The 22867-nt window shown below is 37.4% G+C and overlaps 3 protein-coding genes across 11 annotated transcripts in view; 1 reads left to right on the top strand and 2 right to left on the bottom strand.

Moving 5' to 3' along the window:
- LOC127509865 (putative leucine-rich repeat-containing protein DDB_G0290503) overlaps positions 1 to 22867 on the bottom strand; it is a 427110-nt gene that overhangs the window by 167835 nt on the left and 236408 nt on the right. The gene's annotated exons all lie outside the window — the stretch shown is intronic.
- The window catches only part of LOC127509969 (DLA class I histocompatibility antigen, A9/A9 alpha chain-like), a 421940-nt gene that overhangs the window by 146308 nt on the left and 252765 nt on the right, over positions 1 to 22867 (top strand). The gene's annotated exons all lie outside the window — the stretch shown is intronic.
- LOC127509891 (cytolytic toxin-alpha-like) overlaps positions 12978 to 22867 on the bottom strand; it is a 63272-nt gene continuing 53382 nt past the window's right edge. Inside the window, exon 5 of the mRNA XM_051889157.1 lies at positions 12978 to 15803. Within this exon, the coding sequence (XP_051745117.1) occupies positions 15133 to 15803 (671 nt within the window). The 3' untranslated portion in view covers positions 12978 to 15132. The remainder of the gene's footprint in view (positions 15804 to 22867) is intronic.

The raw sequence follows: 22867 nt of genomic DNA on the forward strand, positions 1-22867 counted from the left end.
TAACACTGGTCTGTGTGTGTGATCTGATCAGCCAGCTGTTCTAGCACCGCTCTCACGCACACATCAGGAGGAATGTGAACACTCACCAGAATAAACGAAGAAAACTCCCGCGGTGAATAAAAAGGCTTACAGTTAATGAAGAGAGCCTCCAAATTAGGGTAGCACATCTCCTTTAACACTGTCACGTCTGTACACCAGCCTTCCTTGATATAAAAACATAATCCACCACCTTTCGTTTTCCCCGACGACTCGGTGACGCAATCCGCTCTGAACAGCTGGAAGCCCGGCAGATGAAGCGCGCTGTTCGGGATGGCTCCTTTCAGCCAGGTTTCCGTGAAGCAAAGTGCAGCAGAGTTTGAAAAGTCCTTGTTCGTACGGGTGAGGAGAAGCAGTTCGTCTGTTTTATTTGCTAGGGAGCAGAGATTCGCCAGATGAATACTCGGCAGCGGAGTCCTAAACCCGCGCTGTCAGAATTTCACGAGCGTGCCGGCGCGTTTCCCTCGTTTGCATTGTTTGGAGCGCTTGTATATGATCGCAGCTCCTCCAACTAGAATGTCCAGTAAAAAGTCTGAATGTTCAAAAGTCGGCAAAAAGTTATTTGGTGTGTTGTTTCTGATATCTAGGAGTTCGTCCCTAGTAAAGCTGATCGGAAAAAAAGTTACTCAAAACAGGACAAACAAACAAAAATAACAAAAGTACCAAGACGCTACAAACCGAGGCGGCCATTCGCGGCGCCATCTTGACCTGGGTTTATAATTATACAACTTATGTAAACATAATTACTGCAAAAAAATAAATAAATGAGCATGTGTGACCTGAGCATAAAAGTACGCGGGGTTACAAAAATCCAGCGGTAAACGTACAAGTGTGTAAAAAGTGAAGTAGGGGTGCGCGGGGCACAAACTATCGTGGGGTAAGTTTAAATACTTCCACATATGCTAGCATGATGAATGTTTGTGTATTTACTAGTTGCCAAATCGACAATATATATAGAGAACAAAAATGCATCAAAATTCAGAAATCTTTGGACAAGTACTGTACACGATCTAACTCTTGTAAACTCGTTGCTAGTCGCTATGACCACAATAATATAACAAAAAGATTGCTTTCCTCTAATTAAACATTTATGCCCATGAAATAACAATTATAAAGCAAAGAACTTATGAACAAACTTTCGGCGCACAACATTTAAAATCTTTGGAAGATCAAATGTAGAACAGCCAGTCACACATAACAGCTGGCATTCTAACTTTTAATGGTCATATGAAATAGGGGGAGAGCGGGGCAAAACCTAACGCGGGGTTAGTTAACACACATGGTTTAAATACTTCCACATATGCTAGCATGATAAATCTTCGCGCATCTACTAGTTGCCATATCGACAATACAGACATACGGACTGAGAGGAGGAACCTGAACATTTAGAAAATATTTTTTCAAGAAATGTACAGCATTTGTACTGTCTCGTCTATTTATCCCCTGTTCTGTGAGAGCTGTGAGTAGAGGGAGGAGAGTGTTTTCTTCAGCTCTGTGTGTTTATGTTTCTTCATCCATTTTGCAGTGTGTTCATTGTCAAACTTAAAAATTATTTAAATTTGAATTTCTAAAAAACAATACTATTATTTTATATTAAAAAATAACTGTATATTATTGACAAAATATTTTTAGTTCTTCGTATATATATATATATATATATATATATATATATATGTATATATATATATATATATGTATATATATGTATATAATTTTATTTTATTTTTTCCCCCATTAAATCAGACAACATTGTTAGCTGTCATATGGTTATGTTACAATGTGCCCCACCAATGGGGCATGTTGTCACATTTCACTTCCCTTCTTTTGGGGTAAATAAAGAAAAAAAGTATGCACTGTATTAACGAAACAAAGCCACATATTTGTACCAGACATGTGTGAAATTAATGTGGAACAAAAGAAATTCCCTGAACCCTAAGTAGATTTACACAAACTGAGAAAGTCAAAAGCGTTTGAATTAGTCAAATAATTCAATCATCTTTATTAAGCAATAATATCGAGTCATCAATATTAACAGCAGCAGGATGAGCTTCTGCCGGTTGTCTTTTACTTTTCATGTTTTTTCACAAATAACAACAAATGTGAGGCCTGTGTTTATGTCAGTCTGGTGTATCTTTGGTTTTAAAAAGTGAAAAAAAAAAGAAAAAAAAAAAAACTTTCTTGAACCATGAAATGAAACTTTACGTAAAAATTACATGAATCATGTCAATAAGTCATCTTACAAAAGGACAAAGATAAATTTCACCTATCTGAAGTTTCACTGCATATGACAATCTGACAATCTTCTGTAAACTTGTATAATAGACTACTCACACTGAGCTTTGTGACTGAATAGTACAACTTGTTTATTTTCAGCTTTGTATATTTTCAATGTGCTATTGTCATCGAGACTAAACGCCACCTAAAATGAGTGTCCGCAAGAAGATTTAAAAATCCAGACATACAAAAAAGCCCATAAATATAACTATATATATATATATATAAAAATACAGACAGTTTCAGTGTCAGGAAAAGAGATATTCTGATGAATAATATCAGAACGAGCCTTTATTTATTGTTTTTTTAAATTAAATGTTTAAATCACTCAGTTTTTTTTTTTAATTGACAATCATTTAATTGTATGTAATTTACATGTTTATGCCAAACTTTAATATTCATAATAGTAGTGCTGTCAACGCATTATTGTTTAAGATGATTTAAATATTTAAAATAGTTACATTTATTTAAGGCACGTAAATTTAAATATGTAAACTCAACAGGTACGAAATATGATCAGCAAGAGAAAAACACTGTTAATGAGAAGACTGTGGCAGATTATTGGAGAAATATATTTATTTATCATTCAGAATGCACCTTTGGAAGGGAAATATGTTTATATTGACATTTCAGCAGGTTCAATATAATTCATGTTAACACAGAGAACATGATTCATTGTTTTAATCAACTGACAGTCATAAAACCTAGTAATAATCTGCGTTCTCATGTCTGTAGGTGCACTGAACGCTGTTACTGGAAACTCACGAGTTGTAGTAGTCCGTTCTTCAATCAAACTGTTGTTTTCTTATAAAGCCTTTGTTTAAAAGAAATAACTGTTTATTCAGCTATTAATAAGTTTCATAGAGCAAACTCTCACCTCTGCTCTCTCTGCTGGACATGTTGATATTTTTTCTTCAGTCTTCAGTCCATCATCTTCTGTTATTCCTGACGTCTGTCTGTTCATCAGCCTTTCAGAGATTACAATGATTTTACTTCATTAACAGTGAGATTTACTACCCTGGGCCCAGTTGTTCAGAAGTAATCTGGTCGGATTGCAGCTTTTGGATTGGATAAAATCTTAAAAATGGGTTGTTCAAAAGAAGGAAGAAAAAAAGGATTCTGAAATTGGTTTAGATTACGAAATCCAATCTTGTTTTTGATCTGGATCAAATCATCAGTTTGTGTTGTTCAGAACGTTTTAGTAAGATTGGGATACATTTGATCCAAAAAAAACAAAACAAAAAAACAGTCATGATCCCAGCAAAAGGAAGGATTTCAGGAATAAACATGTAGCCTAATAAAACTTTAAATTTGGTCAAAAATACAACTGTCACACTGGGTTGCAGGAAGGCAGACACAGACAAAGAGAATAAATCCAAAATACTGGTTTAATAAACAATCCAACTGGCAGGCAGGCAGTTGCAACACAACATATACGGACAGTGATCGGACAAAGACTGAGTGAACGGGAGGAACTTAAGTGGCAAACGTAACAAGGGTATTTAATGGTACACAGGTGATACAAATGAACTAATGATGAAGAGCGGGAAAAACAGACAGGAACACGTGACAATAGAAAACAAACTGAAAGTCCTTGAAAACTGAAACTAACAGACTGACAGTATCACGCAGAGAATTGTGAGAATGTCAATTTACGGTTTTTCACTGTAAATTATACAATGACTTGCTATTTTTCACTTCCAAAAACTGTAAATTTAGTGGTATTTTATCATAAAATTACATTAAATGTACCCTTAGATCTATTACAATAATTCATCGTATATAGTATGGAAATTTTCTGTAAATCAATTAACGTTTTTTCACTGTAGCATTTTTACAGTCTTTAACCGTTAAAATCACGGCCATTTTTTACAGTGTAGCATGGATTCTGTCCAACAGGAACAAAACACAATATGAAAATCCACTGTTTTTTATACTACAGTTTCCTTATACCATAAACCATTTTATACTTTTGGTTGAGTGCTGAATATGTGTTTTATGGAAACATAAAGCAATGATCAGACACTCTTGAACAACACATAAGAACAAATCTTCTGCATTCGCTACAATACTATCTAAAGGTAATTGAGTCATCTAATGTAGAAAAATAGTATTTGCTCAGGTCTGCCACTGGTTAAATGGGTCCCCTACGCAGAACTTGCAGTTTCCACCTTGGTTGAAATTGCTTTCCAGCATGTCATATGTTTCTGCAAAAAGCTGAAGAACAAGAAACAGTGAAGAGGGAAATATGGAAGTGGAAGAACTAAAGCTTAAGATTTTTTTTTTTTTACTTGTGGATTAGAAAGTGTAAAAGAACAGAGCTGATTAAGAGAATTTTTTTTCCTGAAAATGGGTAAACTCTGGTCCACACTCCAACACAGTAGGTGGCGATATGCACCTTAATGTTGGTGCCACCTGCCATAAACCAAAGTTTACCTCCTTTGTGGGCACTCATGTGAAAATGTTAGTTTATTTACTAATTTGTGCTATTTAATATAATTATTACTTGTTTAACACCTTTATTTAATGTAATTTATGAAGTCGTTTCTCTCCTGAAGAGTCCTCAGAATTCACACCAAATTGATTGCCATAAATATAACAGAATGTATAGGTTAATTATTTGCTTTATTCCTTACTTAAATTTACCTTGGTGCAACATATCTCAATTAATAAGTGTAAAGTTATTGGTATTTGTCATATTTTCCATAATACTGCTGATATATGATGATGACTTCTCAGTGTTTTCTCAATGACGTGGAGAATTCACAATCCTTGTTATATTTGCTATATTTATAATTTAGGTATGCAATCCAGCCACTGTATTAAATGTATAGATTAATGTGTATAAATGTATATAATGTGTGTTATTTGTTATTATGTATGTATATTGTAAATATATATTATTGTAATATGTTATTCATTTATTTATTCCAGACTACACACTCATAAATCCTGTGATGTGTTTTTACAATAAACATAATTATTTAATCAATGAACAGTGTCATGATTTCTAACTAGACAGAATGAAATTGTAATGGAATGAAATTAAATGATTTTGTGTGTGTGTGTGTGTGTGTGTGTGTGTGTGTGTACACTTGTCTACCTATCTAACGGGACATTGGTGTCGTTACACATTCACCAACAGGGGACCACCGAGCAAAGAGGGGACATTTTTCAAGTCCCCTGTTGATCATGCTTTAAATCATGTTAAAATCAAGTAAAAAAAACGCTCTAGTGATTTTTTTTTTCTTCATTTTTGGCCAAGTGGGGACCGACAGGTGTGTGTGTGTGTGTGTTTAAGCCCATACTCAGCAGCACCCCTGTAGGCTGGAGCAGGAACTGTAATGGCCCATTAATACATGTCGTTCACACTCCTCTATTGTTTGAATGGCTTGCTGTCCTAGAAAAGGCACTGAGACTGCGAGCTGCTGTTTAACAGGCTGCTTACTTAAATAACCTTTTATTAACTAGGCCAGTTATATATTATTATTTCACTCTAATGCTAAAACATTCTAAGACAAATACCATATAAATTCACAAAATATTCAAATGTTTTATGATGAGCAGATGGAAATTCCAGAGTTCAGCCAGGATGGTGATCCACGGCAGAGTCGACGTAGGGAGGAGCCATGGTGTTAACCTCCTCAAGGAAACCGTGGGGATGACTGATGGAGACGGAGCCGATGGAGAAGGAGCCCAGAGCGCAGATGGATGGCCGACGACCAGGCACGACACCGCAGGCTTCGGAGGCCGCGAGGGAGACGTGGCGACGACCCCTTGAGGAGGAGCCGGGGTGCCAGAGGTCTGAGGTGGAACCGGAGCGACAGAGGACCGAGGCGGAACCGGAGGGAGGCCGGAGCCAGACGGAGCCGTAGGGGTGGAGAGGCGTCGCCCGGTGTAGCCGAATGGCCGATGGTCCCAGGCGGAGCCGAGGGGGGAAGGAGCCATGGCGGAGGAGTCTGGACGACGAGCCGAGGTGGAGAGACTGGATCGGAGGCAAGAGGCGGAGCTAAGGGGTCCAGGCATCCAGACAGCGCAGTTGAACGGCTGGCCCGAGGTGGATCCACACCACAGAGGGCTGGTAAAAGAGAAACTGAGGTGCCAGCGTGAGACAGCGGCGACTGGGCAGAGGAACTGAATGGCAGCAGGAGAGGAGGTGGGAGAGGGACGGAACCAGCGGGGAGACGGACAGTTCTGGGCTGGACGGAACCAGCGGGGAGACGGACAGTTCTGGGCTGGACGGAACCAGCGGGGAGACGGACAGTTCTGGGCTGGATGGAACCAGCGGGGAAAGGAAACTCAGAGAATCCTCCTCTTCACTACAGTCCTCATAAAAAGAAAACAAATTGTTCAGCGCTTGCTCACCCTCTGTGGTGGGAATGTGGGCGGGGTTCCACTCCATCCCCTCGAACTCCACGAGGACTCCCACGTTGGCGCACATTGTTGCCGGCTCACACACCTGGTCAGACGTCTGTCCTCGGGACTCCAGTTCTGAGGCGATGTGAAGCTCGGTCCCACTTGTCAGCTCCGGCTCGTTTCTCACAGCAGGCTGATTACCTCCATCTGCGGTGGGCTCTGACTTGTTGTCCCTGGCTTGTTGTCCGTGTCGCTGGGTGAAGGCAGGCTGAACTCTGGATGGGGAGCGGGGCTGGTGACTTTATCAGCGATGTCGATGGTAAATGGAGAATCACAGTTCACCAGCACCCACTCCACGTACTCGGCGAAATTCCCCCGAGGACCCACACCAGGCAGACGAGCTCTTGCTTTCGCGCTGAGGCTTATGTAGAAAAAAACACTCAGCGTTGCGTCTGGGATGTTGGTAAGGCACGCCAGATCTAAAAACCTTTGGGTGTGGGTCTCGAGGGACTGCTGCTCCTGGTCGATGTATAGCAGCTGGACAGCCGGTAAATCCATTTCGGTATCGGTCCGTTCTTCTGTCACAGTAGGTCTCAAACACCAGGCGAAACGAAGAAGAGTAGATGAATACAGGCTTTAATGATAACACGTAGGAATAACACAACCATACAAGGACGAGAACGGACAAGGAATGAGGATGAACACAGGGCTTAAATACATGTAGCAAACAAAGGGAACTTAAAGAGGTAATTAGACACAGGTGAATCAAATGAACTAATGAAACAGAATGGGGAAAACTAGGTCACAGGGGAAGCACAGAAACATGAGGATTTGTAACATCTACATCTGGATAATATTTGACCAATTTAGCAGCTAACACATATGCAAACTGGGAGCTTTTGAAAGAAAGAAAAAAGCCTAAAACGTACTTGTTTTTAAACTTTGCATTACGTTAATATGAAATTTTATTTAAAATTGAAATTTTAAACAGTATTTCAAAATATATACTCAACCAGTATAAAATTAAATAAAACTGGCATCAATAGAGGGAAAAAACAAAGCAACTGAACAGGTGTCGCACTATATCAGGTCAAGACTCAAAATTTTATATCAACTTGCTGCATTAAAAATGTTCAGCTGGCTTAAGTTCGGTCAGTTCGCCTGTCAATCAAACCCCGTTGAAAGGTCAATTGTAAACTCAACACTGACCTCTTAAATTAATATTTTAACCAAAACGATTGCAATGTAAAGTTGCAGTCATAAGATTACCTACTGTACACCTTGCAGAATCTGCAAGGTAATGTTTAAGAAGGCAAAACAATGTCTTAAAGGGTTAGTTCACTCAGAAATGAAAATTTCTGTCATTAATTACTCACCCTCGTGTCATTCCAAACTTGTAAGACCTTCATAGTTTTCATAACACAAATTAAGATATTTTTAATGAAATCCGAGATCCAATGCAACTACCACTAGCCCCAAAATGGTAGTAAAAACATCATTAAAGTACTCCATGTGGCTTCAGTGGTTTAACCTCATTTTTACCTCAAATATAGTCACATGGATTATTTTAACAATGTATTTCCTACCTTTCTGGACCTTGAAAGTGGTAGTTGCGTTGGATCTATATGGAGGGACAGAAACCTCTCAATTTCATTAAAAATACCTTCATTTGTGTTCAGAAGATGAACAAAGGTATTACAGGTTTGGAACAACATGAGGGTGAGTAATTAATGACAGAAATTTCATTTTTGGGTGAACTAACCCTTTCAGAGCCAGGGGTAAACTTTTGTACAAAATGATGGTGATGTGTACATGTCTTTCTTTTTAATATGTTAATATCTTATTAAGCCTCTGAAGAGCAGTACTAAATGAATTAATTAATTTTTAAACAAAATAAGAACAATTTACACCAATCATCCCGTTCAAAAGTTTACACCCCCTAGCTCTTAATAGATGTTTCCTTCTTGAGCATACTTTAACTGAATGTTTGCAGCTTTTGTAATAGTTGTGTTTGAGCCCCTCAGTCTGTCCTCAGTGTGAAAAGATGACTCTCAAAATCATACAGTCACTGCAAGGGGTCAAATATGCAGAAGATGCTGGAAAACCAAAGAATGTACAGGAGCTGGAGGATTTTTCTGAAGAACAGTGGGCAGTTTAACTGCTCAGGACAAACAAGGGACTCAAGTGTATGTAATTTGTCTTGTAGTTTGTCTTGTGAACTAGGCTATACACAATAAACATCTGTCATGTGAAATAGCTTATTCAGGGCAGTACAAAAAAATATATATATTTTTATGATCCTTGTTTAATATATATATTTAATATATATATATATAGTTCTGCTCAAAATTATTCATACCCTTGGTAAATATGACCAAAGAAGTCTGGGAAAATAAATCTGCATCGTTAATCCTTTTGATCTTTTATTTTAAAAATCTACAAAAATTCTAACTTTCAGTAAAGTATAAGAATTTTAAATGGGGGGAAAATCTCATTATGAAAGAAATGTTTTTCTCTAATACACATTGCTCACAATTAATCACACACTTTTATTCAATACTTTTTGCAACCTCATTTTCCCAAGATAACAGCTCTTCTCCTATAATGTCTGATGAGTTTGGAGAACACCTGACAAGAGATCAGAGACCATTCCTTCATGCAGAATGTCTGCAGATCCTTCAGATTCCCAGCTCCATGTTGGTGCTTCTTCTCTTCAGTTCACCCCACTCATTTTCTTTAGGGTTCAGGTCAGGGGACTGGGATGGGCATAGCAGAAGCTTCATTTTGTGCTCAATGACCCATTTTTGTTTTGAAAGTGTTTGCTGCCAAAAAGCTCATTTTTTTGTCTCACCTGACTATAGAACCCATCCCATTTGAAGTTCCAGTAGTGTCAGTTACTTTTCAAATGTTCTATGGTCAAAAAAAAAAAAAAAAAAGCAAACACTCAAGATTGGTTTGGTGCACACAGGGGTAAAAAGTATCCCATGTGTACAATGAAATATACTGCTGGATCTTTAATATTGAGGGGCTATTTTTCTGCCAGAGATCCTGGACATCTTGTTCAGATACATGGTATCATGGATTCTATCAAATACCAACAGATAAAAAATCAAAACCTGACTGTCCCTGCAGCCTGGTCTCATTGTTAATACGTAGGTATTAATACGTAACTTTCAAAGACACAAAACGTACATTTTTGTACGTTTAGAAAGGTGCTAAAACGTACAATATTGACGTAATTATGACACTAAAACGTAAAAATACTTACGTTTTTTACAGCAAAAAAACGTAAAATATTTACGAATCTTATCATGTCTTAAAGATATATGTATAATTTCCCTTTTATCGTTTTGGAGATACATGTAAGATCCCTAAACCCCATCCCGAACCTAAACCTACCCATTTTATACAGAATGTTAAAAGAATAAAACATAATGGGCAGAAATGTGAAGGAAAATGATAATTTTAGTAAAAATATAACATTAAAACGATATTTTGAGCCACTAATCCTACACCTACCCCTAAACCTACCCATAACCATTTCTTTAAACTACCTACTAATATAAATAAAAGAATGACAGACAAACAAGCGTAATCACAATAATTTATTTATTTTGTGAAAATGTCAAAAGTGGTACCAAAAGTAGTTCAAATGATGATGAGTTCCAGTCACAGTCCTCTCTGGCGGTAATAGTTTTTTATAGGGTACAGAGCAGAATTTAACTTATTAATCCATGAAAATATGATGAATCCGGCTTCTCTCCGTGAAGGCGCGCACTAATTTCAAATGTCAATCCACTGAAACACGGCATGTCGTAATCTGTGACGAAGGTGAGAACCAATGAGCGTTCGATATCAGTGCCGTAAACCATGTCGTAACGCTTCTCGAGGGTGGCGCTACTTTCAAATTTGAATCATAGCGAGCGCGAGCTTTGACTGTGACTGTCGCTGTTGCTGAGAATGAAGATGAAGATCGATGGATAAAGGGCTGAATTTGGATCTGTTCCTTACAAACATATGGATTCTAAAGATTTGGAGTACAGCGAACAAATAAAATGGATGTGATTTGTGAATTTATGTTGTGTTTTGGTGTATCTTATCAGTCACTGCATAGGAGAAAACGCCTTCTGTGTCTCACAGCAAACAAACTAAATATTACAAAATGGTTAAACAATTACAGAAAATTTATTCATAAGGTTTCAGATTGTAGTCTTGTTTAACATTATGCAATCCTCCGAAACGAGCAGCACAAGTCACGAACAGAAATGTTATTTCATATTAAGTAGAGGAGTAAACAACATTAAATCATTAAAGCCACGATTTTAATATTAATACATGGGAATTCATATACATTCACACTTTACGTTACATGATTTACGTTTTTATTGTTAATACGTAAGTATTTTTACGTTTTAGTCCTCTAAATACGTCAGTGTTGTACGTTTTTGTGTGTTTGAAAACGTAAGTAAATGTACGTGTGGTAGAACCACAATTTACGTAAAAATACACACGTATTCTCATGAGATCACGTTGGTCCCTGCTAGAAGTCATATAATGGGCTGTGGTTGGAACTTCCAACAGGACAATGATCCAAAACAAACATCAAAACCAAAACAAAAATGTGTTACTGAGCACAAAATGAAGCTTCTGCCATGGCCATCCCAGTCCCCTGACCTGAATCCTAAAGAAAATGAGTGGAGTGAACTGAAGAGAAGAAGCACCAACATGGAGCTGGGAATCTGAAGGATCTGGAGAGATTCTGCATGAAGGAATGGTCTCTGATCTCTTGTCAGGTGTTCTCCAAACTCATCAGACATTATAGGAGAAGACTCAGAGCTGTTATCTTGGGAAAAGGACGTTGCAAAAAGTATTGAATAAAAGGGTGTGATTAATTGTGAGCAATGTGTATTAGAGAAAAACATTTCTTTCATAATGAGATTTTCCCCCCATTTAAAAGATCAAAAGGATTAACGATGCAGATTTATTTTCCCAGCCTTCTTTGGTCATATTTATCAAGGGTATGAATAATTTTGAGCAGAACTGTATATATATATATATATATATATATATATATATATATATACACAGTATCTCACAGAAGTGAGTACACCCCTCACATTTTTGTAAATATTTTATTATATCTTTTCATGTGACAACACTGAAGAAATGACACTTTGCTACAATGTAAAGTAGTGAGTGTACAGCTTGTATAACAGTGTAAATTTGCTGTTCCCTCAAAATAACTCAAAACACAGCCATTAATGTCTAAACCGCTGGCCACAAAAGTCAGTACACCCCTAAGTGAAAATGTCCAAATTGGGCCCAATTAGCCATTTTCTCTCCCTGGTGTCATGTGACTCGTTAGTGTTACATGGTCTCAGATGTGAATGGGGAGCAGGTGTGTTAAATTTGGTGTTATCGCTCTCACTCTCTCATTGAGCTGCTTCAACTTGATCAAAAGTGACTGAATACTTTTGTTAACAAAAGACTTTAGAAGCTGAAATAATAATGAAGCAGCACAACCGTTTTCAACATTGATACTAATCATAAATGTTTCTTAATTAGCAAATCAGCATATTATATTATTTCACAATATTACTGTTTTTATTGGTATTGTCACGATCCCTGCCTGTGTCTCCATTGCTGTTTGTTCACCTTGTGTTTCCCTGCCACTCTGTTCACATGTTTACCATGGACACTTATTGGACCACACCCCTTTGTTACCTTGTGAGCTTTCTGCCTGTGTTCCTGTTTTGAGGATCCAAATGCAGTTTATTCAAGGGGCAATCCGAACTCGGGGTCAAAAAACAGGCAAAGGGTCAAAATACACAAGGCAGGAACACACAGGCAGACAGGGAACTCCAAAAAAAGAGGCAATAATCCAGGAACCAAAAGACAAGAAACCAGTGAAATGCTCAGAATTGCAGTGGAACACTAGACAAGACTTCGCAGCGAATGGATGAGTGAACCAGGCTTATATAGACAGTTAACAAGGCTAACGAGCTAAACAAGCTAACAAGGTAACAAAGGGGTATGGTCCAATAAGTGTCCATGGTAAACATGTGAACAAAGTTGCAGGGAAACATGAGGTGAACAAACTGCAATGGAGACACAGGGAATACAGGCAGGGATTGTGACAGGTATATTTGATCAAATAAATGCCACCTTGATGTGCAGAAGAGACTTCTTTCAAAAACATTAAATTAGCAACATTAACAATGCAATCCTCAATGTAATTCAGCTGCAGAGAAGGACGATCAGATGATGAAGCTCGGGATGAGGAAGAGGATGAAGAGGAGGAGGAACATGTAGGTTAGACATAATTTTTTAATACCTTTCTAACAAAAAGCAATAAACCTCACTCCAATAAAAATTACAAAAAAATAGGGATGACGATTATGAAGGCATAAAATGAAAGCATTTCTTGCTGATTACATGACATAATAAAGACTAAAAACTGCACAGTTCAAATGAGTAGCGCTGCTTCGTTTTGCTTATACCGCATTTAATGTTTCCCTGGTCTAAAAGTATATACATAACTGTAGCAACTGCCTGTTGTGTTGAGGTTTACCACCACAAGCACCACTCACATTTTCTTCAGAAAATGTACATATCAAGCTCTGAACTTTATTGTTGAAGATGTGATATTTGCCTCCACAATAGATCTCTTAATCTACTGTTCTCCTCAATGAGTTCCTCTACAGACTCCTTCTAGCAGATCTCCACAAGTGAAGAGAATGATGGAGTATTTTAATTAACACTTTTTCACCAAACGTCATCTTAATCGCCTGAGGAATCTGCTGCTCCTGCTCAATAAATCAGTGATCTACTCATGAGAAAAGCATGCGGTCCAGGGCTGGATTTCCCGATAATGTTGTGTCTTGGCACGCTACGAAGACTCTAAAGGTATACCTTAACTAATGATATACCTTTTCTAGGCATGTTCCCTGAACTATCCCTTAGGAGGTTGCTTAAGGTATATCTTCTTAAGTGTGGCGTTACCTGGTACTGTCCATGGCACTGGTTCTAAATTTGTTGATATCGATGGCTCGAGAATCGATAATTCACTCTATGCAGAGGCTGCTTCACTGCATTATGTGAGAAATCAGTGTTCTTTATATAAAAAAAAAAAAAAACAGAAGTAGAATTTGCATTTTTCAGGACTCATTGGATCTATTTTAGAACATTATTTTAGAATGTTTTAATTCCTTGGAGACGCGTCATGCAGCTGACAGATATGTAGGTATCGTGTTTATAAGGTTTTTCCTTTTTTATTAAAAATATTCACAGACTTGTTAACTATGTGGAAGTGAATGTGTTTTGTCTCGCGATGAGTTTGCACTGCAATTCAGAGCTGTCGGATTTACGACATGTTCCCTGAAATACATAAAAGTGGCCAGTGAACTGGGAGAAGAATAGAGTAAACTTTGGTTCACACAAAATGTGTAGGCCTATCTGATATGAATAAAACACTTCATCAAATTATATAATTGAAAGGGTTATTATTGCAGCTTCCATAGACATCAGCGTATATGGAATTTGATTTTAACAAACTATAAATGTCTTTTTTATGTAGGCTAGTACTTCATTCAAATGTGTATTTAAATATCTAAAATAACCTAAAATAAACCTGATGTGGTTGAAAACACTGAATAGTTGTGATATATAACAAGCGCTGAGCGCGTCTGTCTCTGGATCAGTGCCAAAGCACATTTGAATTTAGCAGCGGATCTTTGCATTTTATTCTCTGTCATTATCCTAATTGAACACTGGGTGTACTACAACTTCAGAATTATATTCGTATAGTTTGTCAACAGTGATAAGTTATAGCTAAGAGTGCTCCAGACCAACCTTACGAACGAATGACTTACAGAAGTTATACTTAACTAAGAACATTCCGGGAAACACATATTAACGATAAGGTACAGCTTAAGGTATAATTTAAGAATGACGTAGAGTTAAGAAAGTTTCGGGAAATCCAGCCCTGGATTGGATAAACAAACACTTCTCAATGTCTCTGTCAGTAATTTCTCAGGACTCATCTGTATGACAAAAAAAAAAAAAAAAAAAAAAAATTTCTCCACTTGTTTTCTCTCCTCTTCTGTCTCATTGCTTACAGTATTTCACTCAAAAAAAAAAAAAAAAAAACTTTTGACTTGATTAAATCATGGACAGTCATTCCACATGATAGAAACATGTTAGCTCAAGTAAATACTTAAATGTAGGATGAACTTAATTTGGACACTTCTAAGTTTAGTAGAGTTTACTTAATTCAGTTTAGTTCATCCTACATGTTTCCATCATGTGGAATCACTGGACATGCTCTTCACTTCACCACAATTGCAGCCCCCCCAAACACCAATTTTTACAGAAATTCTTCAATACTAACATAACAGAACATTTCTAATCTAGATAAAAATTCATAAAATAATACTTCATTTCAACATTTACACTACCTATCCAGTCCTATACAAAGCGCAATCTCCTCTCTTCTTCCTCTCTCTTTCTACTCTCTTCTTCCTCTCGTCTGAATCTCTGAGCATCTTCAAACATCTCAGTACTGTAGTGTCCTCCTCCATTCTGCTCTATCATTGTGTCAATCTTCTGCAGTAGATCATTCACCTGCTCTCTGTATCTCTGATCTTTATTGTTGAAGACGTGATATCTGCCTCCACACTGATCAACTAGATGTCTTAAATCACTGTTCCACTCAATGAGTTTCTCTACAGACTCTCCACCTAGTTGATCTTCATGAGTGAAGAGAATGATGGAGTATTTTAACACTTCTTCACCAAACATCACCTCCATCATCTGAGGAATCTGCTGATCCTCCTCAGTAAATCTCACATTCACAGGAAACACAATAAGAAAAGCATGAGGTCCAGGACTGGATATATAAACACTTCTCCCAATTTTCATCATTAACTCTACAGAGAACATATGTGTATCAAAGAATGGAGGAGTATCAACTACAGACACAGATCTGCCTGAAACAGTGGTGTGAGCATCTGAACATTCACAGGTTACTGAATTCGTACTCAATGCAGATCTGAACACTTTCCGTCCCAGTATTGTGTTTCCAGATGCACTTTTCCCAACAGCAGTTTTACCCAGAAGAACAATCCGTCTGGATGAATCTGTATGAAACAAGAAAACACATCACACAATCACTTATTTTTTCTCATCATACTGTACTAAATTACTATAAAATACAGTTACAGTAACATAGTAAAAAAATTCTAATCCAGTATCCAGATGAATCAGACTACCAATGCTGCTAAAACTCACAAACTGTTTTGGTTTGTTACTTTTTTTTTTTTTTTTTTTTTAAATTTACAAATGTACTGCTCTTTTTAATGAATATAATTTTTTTACTGCTAATGTTCCTGGGAAATCTGCAGATACTTGAAGAGAATGAATTAAATAATTCATACAGTATATTCAGTGAATGAGGCCTAATTCCTTAATGGATAATGTGAATCTACAATTTGTAGGGAATGTTCACATTAGATATTAAGGATTACCAATTAGTCCTCAATTCGGTGAAACAGAATAATAGTCATCCACTATAAGTTATTAGGAAAAATACTCCAGTTATTCTGAATTATGAAATCATTTTAATGCAGCCAAAGATAAATGATTAGTTCACCTCCAAAGTGAACAAATCATTCATCAATGACCCATCAGTATCTGACACAGTTTCACATCTTCAGCATATACCACAGAGATACCAGAGAAAACATACAGGTAAAAGAAAATATTTCATTTCAGTCATTTTCATGCAGTGAGAAATAACAATTGTCCAGTGTTGCTTATATTAGACATTTGGGTAACAATTTAGATTACAGCCCGGGAAGCTTCCGACCAACTGTCACCTGCGCGTGCATGAGAGGGTGAGAGTTCATGCTTGACGTAACCTGAGACGTGACGTAAGATAATAGATAATACAGATAACAGATAATAATAATGAGAAACAAACAAGACAGAAGAACAGAGACGGCAGTTCACATGAAACTCTCGTGAGAATGCAATGAAAGCTTGAAGCTTCACATTGCTTCATCAAACGTGAAGTTGACTCTCATGCACACGCTGGTGACAGTTGGTCGGAAGTGAAAAGATGAGTAAACCATGAGAACATTTCTGGGTGTACTGTATTTTCTTTTAATACATAAAACAGAATAGCAAAAGACATGGGATTCCTTCTTAAGATTCATCAGTGGAAAGATTGAAAAAGAAGAAGAGGAACAAGAGGAGGAGGAAGCGAAGCAAGAGAAAAAAAAAAGGGACAAAACGTGCTACTTTCTGTCAAGACTTTAGAATTTGAAATGAAAAGTTGATTTTTGATAGAAATTTTTTTTTTTTTTTTTTGCTGGTACAAAACTTTTTTGTACCTGCATCAGCAAATTATTCGCAGAAATTTTAAGCAAACAAGTTTAAGTTTGCTTGTTGTTTATTTACTAATTTATTTAATAATTCACTTAATTTTATTATCACGGGAAATTACGTGGACGATATGTGAATCAGTGTATCATCACAAAATGCCACGTCGCAATATTGAAAATATTTCCATTTTAAACCATGAAGGCGAGCCAGTTGATATCACACAATGTGCAAACTTGCGTGAGAGTTATGCGGGTGAACAACGTGATCTCACGAGAAAACGTGTGTATTTTTATGTAAACTGTGGTTCTACCACACGTACATTTACTTACGTTTTCATACACACAAAAACGTACAACATTGACGTATTTATAGGACTAAAACGTAAAAATACTAACAGCAAAAAAAAAAAAAAAAAAACGTAAATCATGCAACGTAAAGTGTGAATGTATATGAATTCCCATGTATTAATATTAAAATCGTGGCTTTAATGATTTAACGATGTTTTTAGTCGAATTTATTGAAAGCAGTTTACTCATCTACTTAATATGAAATAACATTTCTGTTCGTGACTTGTGCTGCTCGTTTCGGAGGATTACATGTTAAACAAGACTACAATTTAATACCTTATGAATAAATTTTCTGTAATTGTTTAACCATTTTGTAATATTTAGTTTGTTTGCTGTGAGACACAGAAGGCGTTTTCTCCTATGCAGTGACTGATAAGATACACCAAAACACAACATAAATTCACAAATCACATCCATTTTATTTGTTCGCTGTACTCCAAATCTTTAGAATCCATATGTTTGTAAGGAACAGATCCAAATTCAGCCCTTTATCCATCGATCTTCATCTTCATTCTCAGCAACAGCGACAGTCACAGTCAAAGCTCGCGCTCGCTATGATTCAAATTTGAAAGTAGCGCCACCCTCGAGAAGCGTTACGACATGGTTTACGGCACTGATATCAAACGCTCATTGGTTCTCACCTGCTTCGTCACAGATTGCGACATGCCGTGTTTCAGTGTATTGACATTTGAAATTAGTGCGCGCCTTCACGGAGAGAAGCCGGATTTATCATATTTTCATGGATTAATAAGTTAAATTCTGCTCTGTACCCTATAAAAAACTATTACCGCCAGAGAGGACTGTGACTGGAACTCATCATCATTTGAACTACTTTTGGTACCACTTTTGACATTTTCGCAAAAAATAAATTATTGTGATTACGCTTGTTTGTCATTCTTTTATTTATAACAGTAGGTAGTTTAAAGAAATGGTTATGGGTAGGTTTAGGGGTAGGTGTAGGATTAGTGGCTCAAAATATCGTTTTAATGTTATATTTTTAGGCTACCAAAATTGTCATTTTCCTACACATTTCTGTTCTTTCTGTTTTATTCTTTTAACATTCTGTATAAAATGGGTAGGTTTAGGTTCGGGATGGGGTTTAGGGATCTTATATTTATCTACAAAACGATAAAATGGAAATTATACATATATCTTTATGACATGAAAGATTCGTAAATATTTTACGTTTTTTTTCGCTGTAAAAAAGTATTTTTACGTTTTAGTGCCATAATTACGTCAATATTGTACGTTTTAGCACCTTTCTAAACGTACAAAAATGTACGTTTTGTGTCTTTGAAAGCTACGTATTAATACCTACGTATTAACAATGAGACCAGGCTGGGGTGAAGAAGTCAAACTCCAGTCAATTATTCACTACAGAAACTGAAAGTAAAAACGGACTGAGTTTTTGGCATCCGACGCTGCCATAACGGCGCATATTCTCTTAGAGACAATGAGAGATGAATCTAATTTATTTTCTTAATATTTTTCTTGTGGCCCATAGTGAGAAAAAAATATTTTCGTGAATCGAGAAGTATTTCGTGTTAAACAAGTTGTTCTTCAAATGAGGGGTAAGCTATCTAACTAATCTTTTATTGTCCTCGCAGTGCGTCGGTTATGCGGTGATGCGCTATGATATCGCGGGGCAAATGAATTGCAATATTAATTTAATAATAAAAGTAGCATGATAATAAGAAAAATAATTTAATAGCCCTGCATGCATGTCCGTTATACGCCACTGTGAAGGGATAAACGGCGTTCGGGCACGGCATCAAATCTATTAACTGTTTTATCCAAATCCACAGGCATGGACCGTTAAATGTTCAGTACTGCAATGTCCGAGTCTCTTCTTTCTCATGATGTTTCTCATGTGTTTTCAGTCGGTGCAAGCAAGAAACTTTTACTAGACTGTGGACTAGCTTTGACTCTCTGAACAGTGGCCGCGCAGCCGAATTGTTATGACCATGGACGGTGCGCGTGTGCATGCGCCGAACGCGTCTTTCCGCGCTCATGGACAAAGGAGTATCTTTGAATGGCTCGTGCGCTCAGGGGGCAAAGGAGTATCTTTGAAAGGCTCGCGCGCTCATGGGCAAAGGAGTATCTTTGAATGGCTCGCGCGCTCAGGGGGCAAAGGGAGTATCTTTGAAAGGCTCGCGTGCTCAGAGGGCAAAGGAGTATCTTTGAAAGGCCCGCGCGCTCATGGGCAAAGGAGTATCTTTGAAAGGCTCGCGCGCTCAGGGGGCAAAGGGAGTATCTTTGAAAGGCTCGCGTGCTCAGAGGGCAAAGGAGTATCTTTGAAAGGCCCGCGCGCTCATGGGCAAAGGAGTATCTTTGAAAGGCTCGCGCGCTCAGGGGGCAAAGGAGTATCTTTGAAAGGCTCGCGCGCTCAGGGGGCAAAGGAGTATCTTTGAAAGGCCCGCGCGCTCATGGGCAAAGGACTGTCTTTGAAAGGCCCGCGCGCTCATGGGCAAAGGAGTGTCTTTGAAAGGCTCGCGCGCTCAGGGGGCAAAGGAGTATCTTTGAAAGGCTCGCGCGCTCAGGGGGCAAAGGAGTATCTTTGAAAGGCCCGCGCGCTCATGGGCAAAGGACTGTCTTTGAAAGGCCCGCGCGCTCATGGGCAAAGGAGTATCTTTGAATGGCTCGCGCGCTCAGGGGGCAAAGGAGTATCTTTGAAAGGCCCGCGCGCTCATGGGCAAAGGAGTGTCTTTGAAAGGCCCGCGCGCTCATGGGCAAAGGAGTATCTTTGAAAGGCCCGCGCGCTCATGGGCAAAGGAGTATCTTTGAATGGCTCGCGCGCTAATGTCGCCCATGCTTACACATACTTACTTTATAGGTACACTATAATTACCAGAAGTTACACTGTAAATTTATTGTAATTACGCAGTACTTTCCAGGTTGTAATCTAAAGCGTTTCCAACATTTGTTTTTAATCAGTATAAACTACATATAAAACAATCATGACAAACTTTGCAAATAATTATCAGAGAACAGATGTATCAGGCCACAATCAATGTCAAAGAAACTGAACCAAACCTAAAACCCAAAGCTAACCCTTTTAGAACAATAGTTACTGATGAAGTTGATAATGAGGAGCCATCAATGGTCTGTAATTACAGCTTTAACAAATGCCACAATTTACACAAACTAATACATTTTTATAAGGGTAAATACAAAGTGAATTATAGTTTTCTCTGTGTAAAATGTTTTCTGTCTAATGATAATGGCTTTCTGATACAAAAAGATTAAATAGATATTGATTTAATTTCACCAGGCTCTTACTGATTTAAAATAAGCGTTTTGGTAGTAAAAAATGTAAAGTTAGACTTCCAATGACACTTTGAAGTAGAAAATTCTGTCAAACTGAAACGTTTCCAGATACTTGAATAATATAAATTAATATTAATATAAAATAACTGTAGTAATCAGCTTTGTGTAAGCAACCATCACAGTATTAACTGTGTTAAATTTTAGTGTAATAGTAAGGGTTTGAACAGTTTTTAGTTGGTCAGGCCGGGCTAGAAATGATAACTGGATTAAACTGGTCTCCCATCACATTCTGAGTTAAATAAAACAGCCCAGCATGTTGGGTCAAACGTTTATCCCAACCCGGCAGGGTCAAAACAACCCAGAGCAGGATGGACCAGCATTTTTTAGAGTGTACCACTGTTAGCCCTTTATGGAACAAAAATATATTTCCAGTAACTGTATTGCAGTGATGTTTATTAACTACTTTGTTTAGTTGGATATTTTTAGTATTTTTTAATTAAATTTTATGTATTTGCACACAAAGCATTTGCAGTTTATAAATACAAATAAATGCACAGTCTATCATTGTCCTGACACTGTTTTGTATGTTTTTATATCAGCAATTTATAACTTTGAGTAAATCATTCTTGAGAAGTTGAAGGCAATCGTTTCCCTCATGTTTTCTAAGTATACTCAACTAATTACATTTTACAGTGTAAAACATTGTAAATATATTGTCACATTTTTCAATATATAAAAAGCGACAATTCCTTAGACCTATGTATAATTCAATGTATTGTAATATATTAATGCAAGTGTAACCCGAGGAAAAATCGGGTAATATAATAAACAGTGTTGGGAGTAACGTATTACAAAAGTAACTATATTACAATCTCAGTAACGATGTGTCATATTATGCGTCATACTTATGTGATTATTTTGGTGAAAGTAACTCAAAAGTAACGCAAAAGTAGTGTAACACATTACAATTCAGAGACAATAATATTGTAATGTAACTTTTTTTTTTTTAAATGACAGTAACTAGTATATATATTGTATTACATTTTGGAAGTAACTTGCCCAACTCTGATAATAAATCAGACTCGAATCAGTAATTTGTTAATATTTAATTATTTATTTATTTTTCTTTTCTTTTCATATTGTACATTTTTCCAGTTCTGTAAAAAGAAATATACATTGTTATTGTTACTTCCACAGCGTTTCAGAAATGATCTCCTGCCCTGTCCAAATACCCACACTTGCGGTCTTTGCACTTGACCACTTGTTACATGACGCATTTCCTGTATTTGGCCCAAGTGTTCAAGTGGGCGTGAAGACCCCAAGTGTGTGTAGAACTTTTGATTACCCTATAGTCTTGAAAAAAATGCAAGGTTACTGAGCATTTTTATTTTCAATAATTTGCATTTTAAAATAAACTTCTAAAATTCTGTTCAGAGGTCGCTATGTAACTAATATAAGACAATTTTAAAATTGTGGTGCTTCTAATTAAGTGATAAAAAGCAGTTGCAAATGTTGTACAAAATACACAGCCTACCCATATTTGCACCACTAAAATGTGCAACACCATATGTTTTTGTCAGGACACAGACGGAGGCAGATGGGTAAGTGTACACGGATGTTTATTGTAACAGAGGCATGAACACAGGGATAGTTGAATGCAGGTGAGTAGATGAACAAGCACTTCGAAACAGTCACTTAGCTGCACTGCACTTGGGCATTTTTAAAGCCCGGGATACGCTGCACGATTTTAGCAATCCTATAAGATCATTACTTTATCACACTGTGCGACATGGATCTATTAAACTTGGGTACGACATGCATGTAGACTGTATGATGACACCTGTTGACTTTGAGAGCTACGATGCACATTTCTATAGATAAAACGTCATCAGCATGCGCTATTGGTTCAGAAAAAGACCAATGCTGAATCACACTTCAGCAGTTGTAGTTTTTATGTGTGCTGACAAAAAAAGGAAGTGGCGAAAGAAGAAGGGAAAAGAGCTTGAGGTAAGCAGTTTTAAGTTGTAGCACCATGTCACATTGATTTCATGTTGCATTTTTATTGGCTGGTCAGTAGACATAGGTCGTAGCAGCAAACATACTGTGCATTGATCATGCTGAATTTCTGACACTGTCAGAAAACTATCGTAGGCTATCTTGGGTCACAAGACAGGGGAAAACGTCCGTCTTTGAACCTCTCTCAC

This window comes from Ctenopharyngodon idella, chromosome 3 (assembly GCF_019924925.1).
Source record: "Ctenopharyngodon idella isolate HZGC_01 chromosome 3, HZGC01, whole genome shotgun sequence".
Classification (NCBI taxonomy): Eukaryota; Metazoa; Chordata; class Actinopteri; order Cypriniformes; family Xenocyprididae; genus Ctenopharyngodon; species Ctenopharyngodon idella.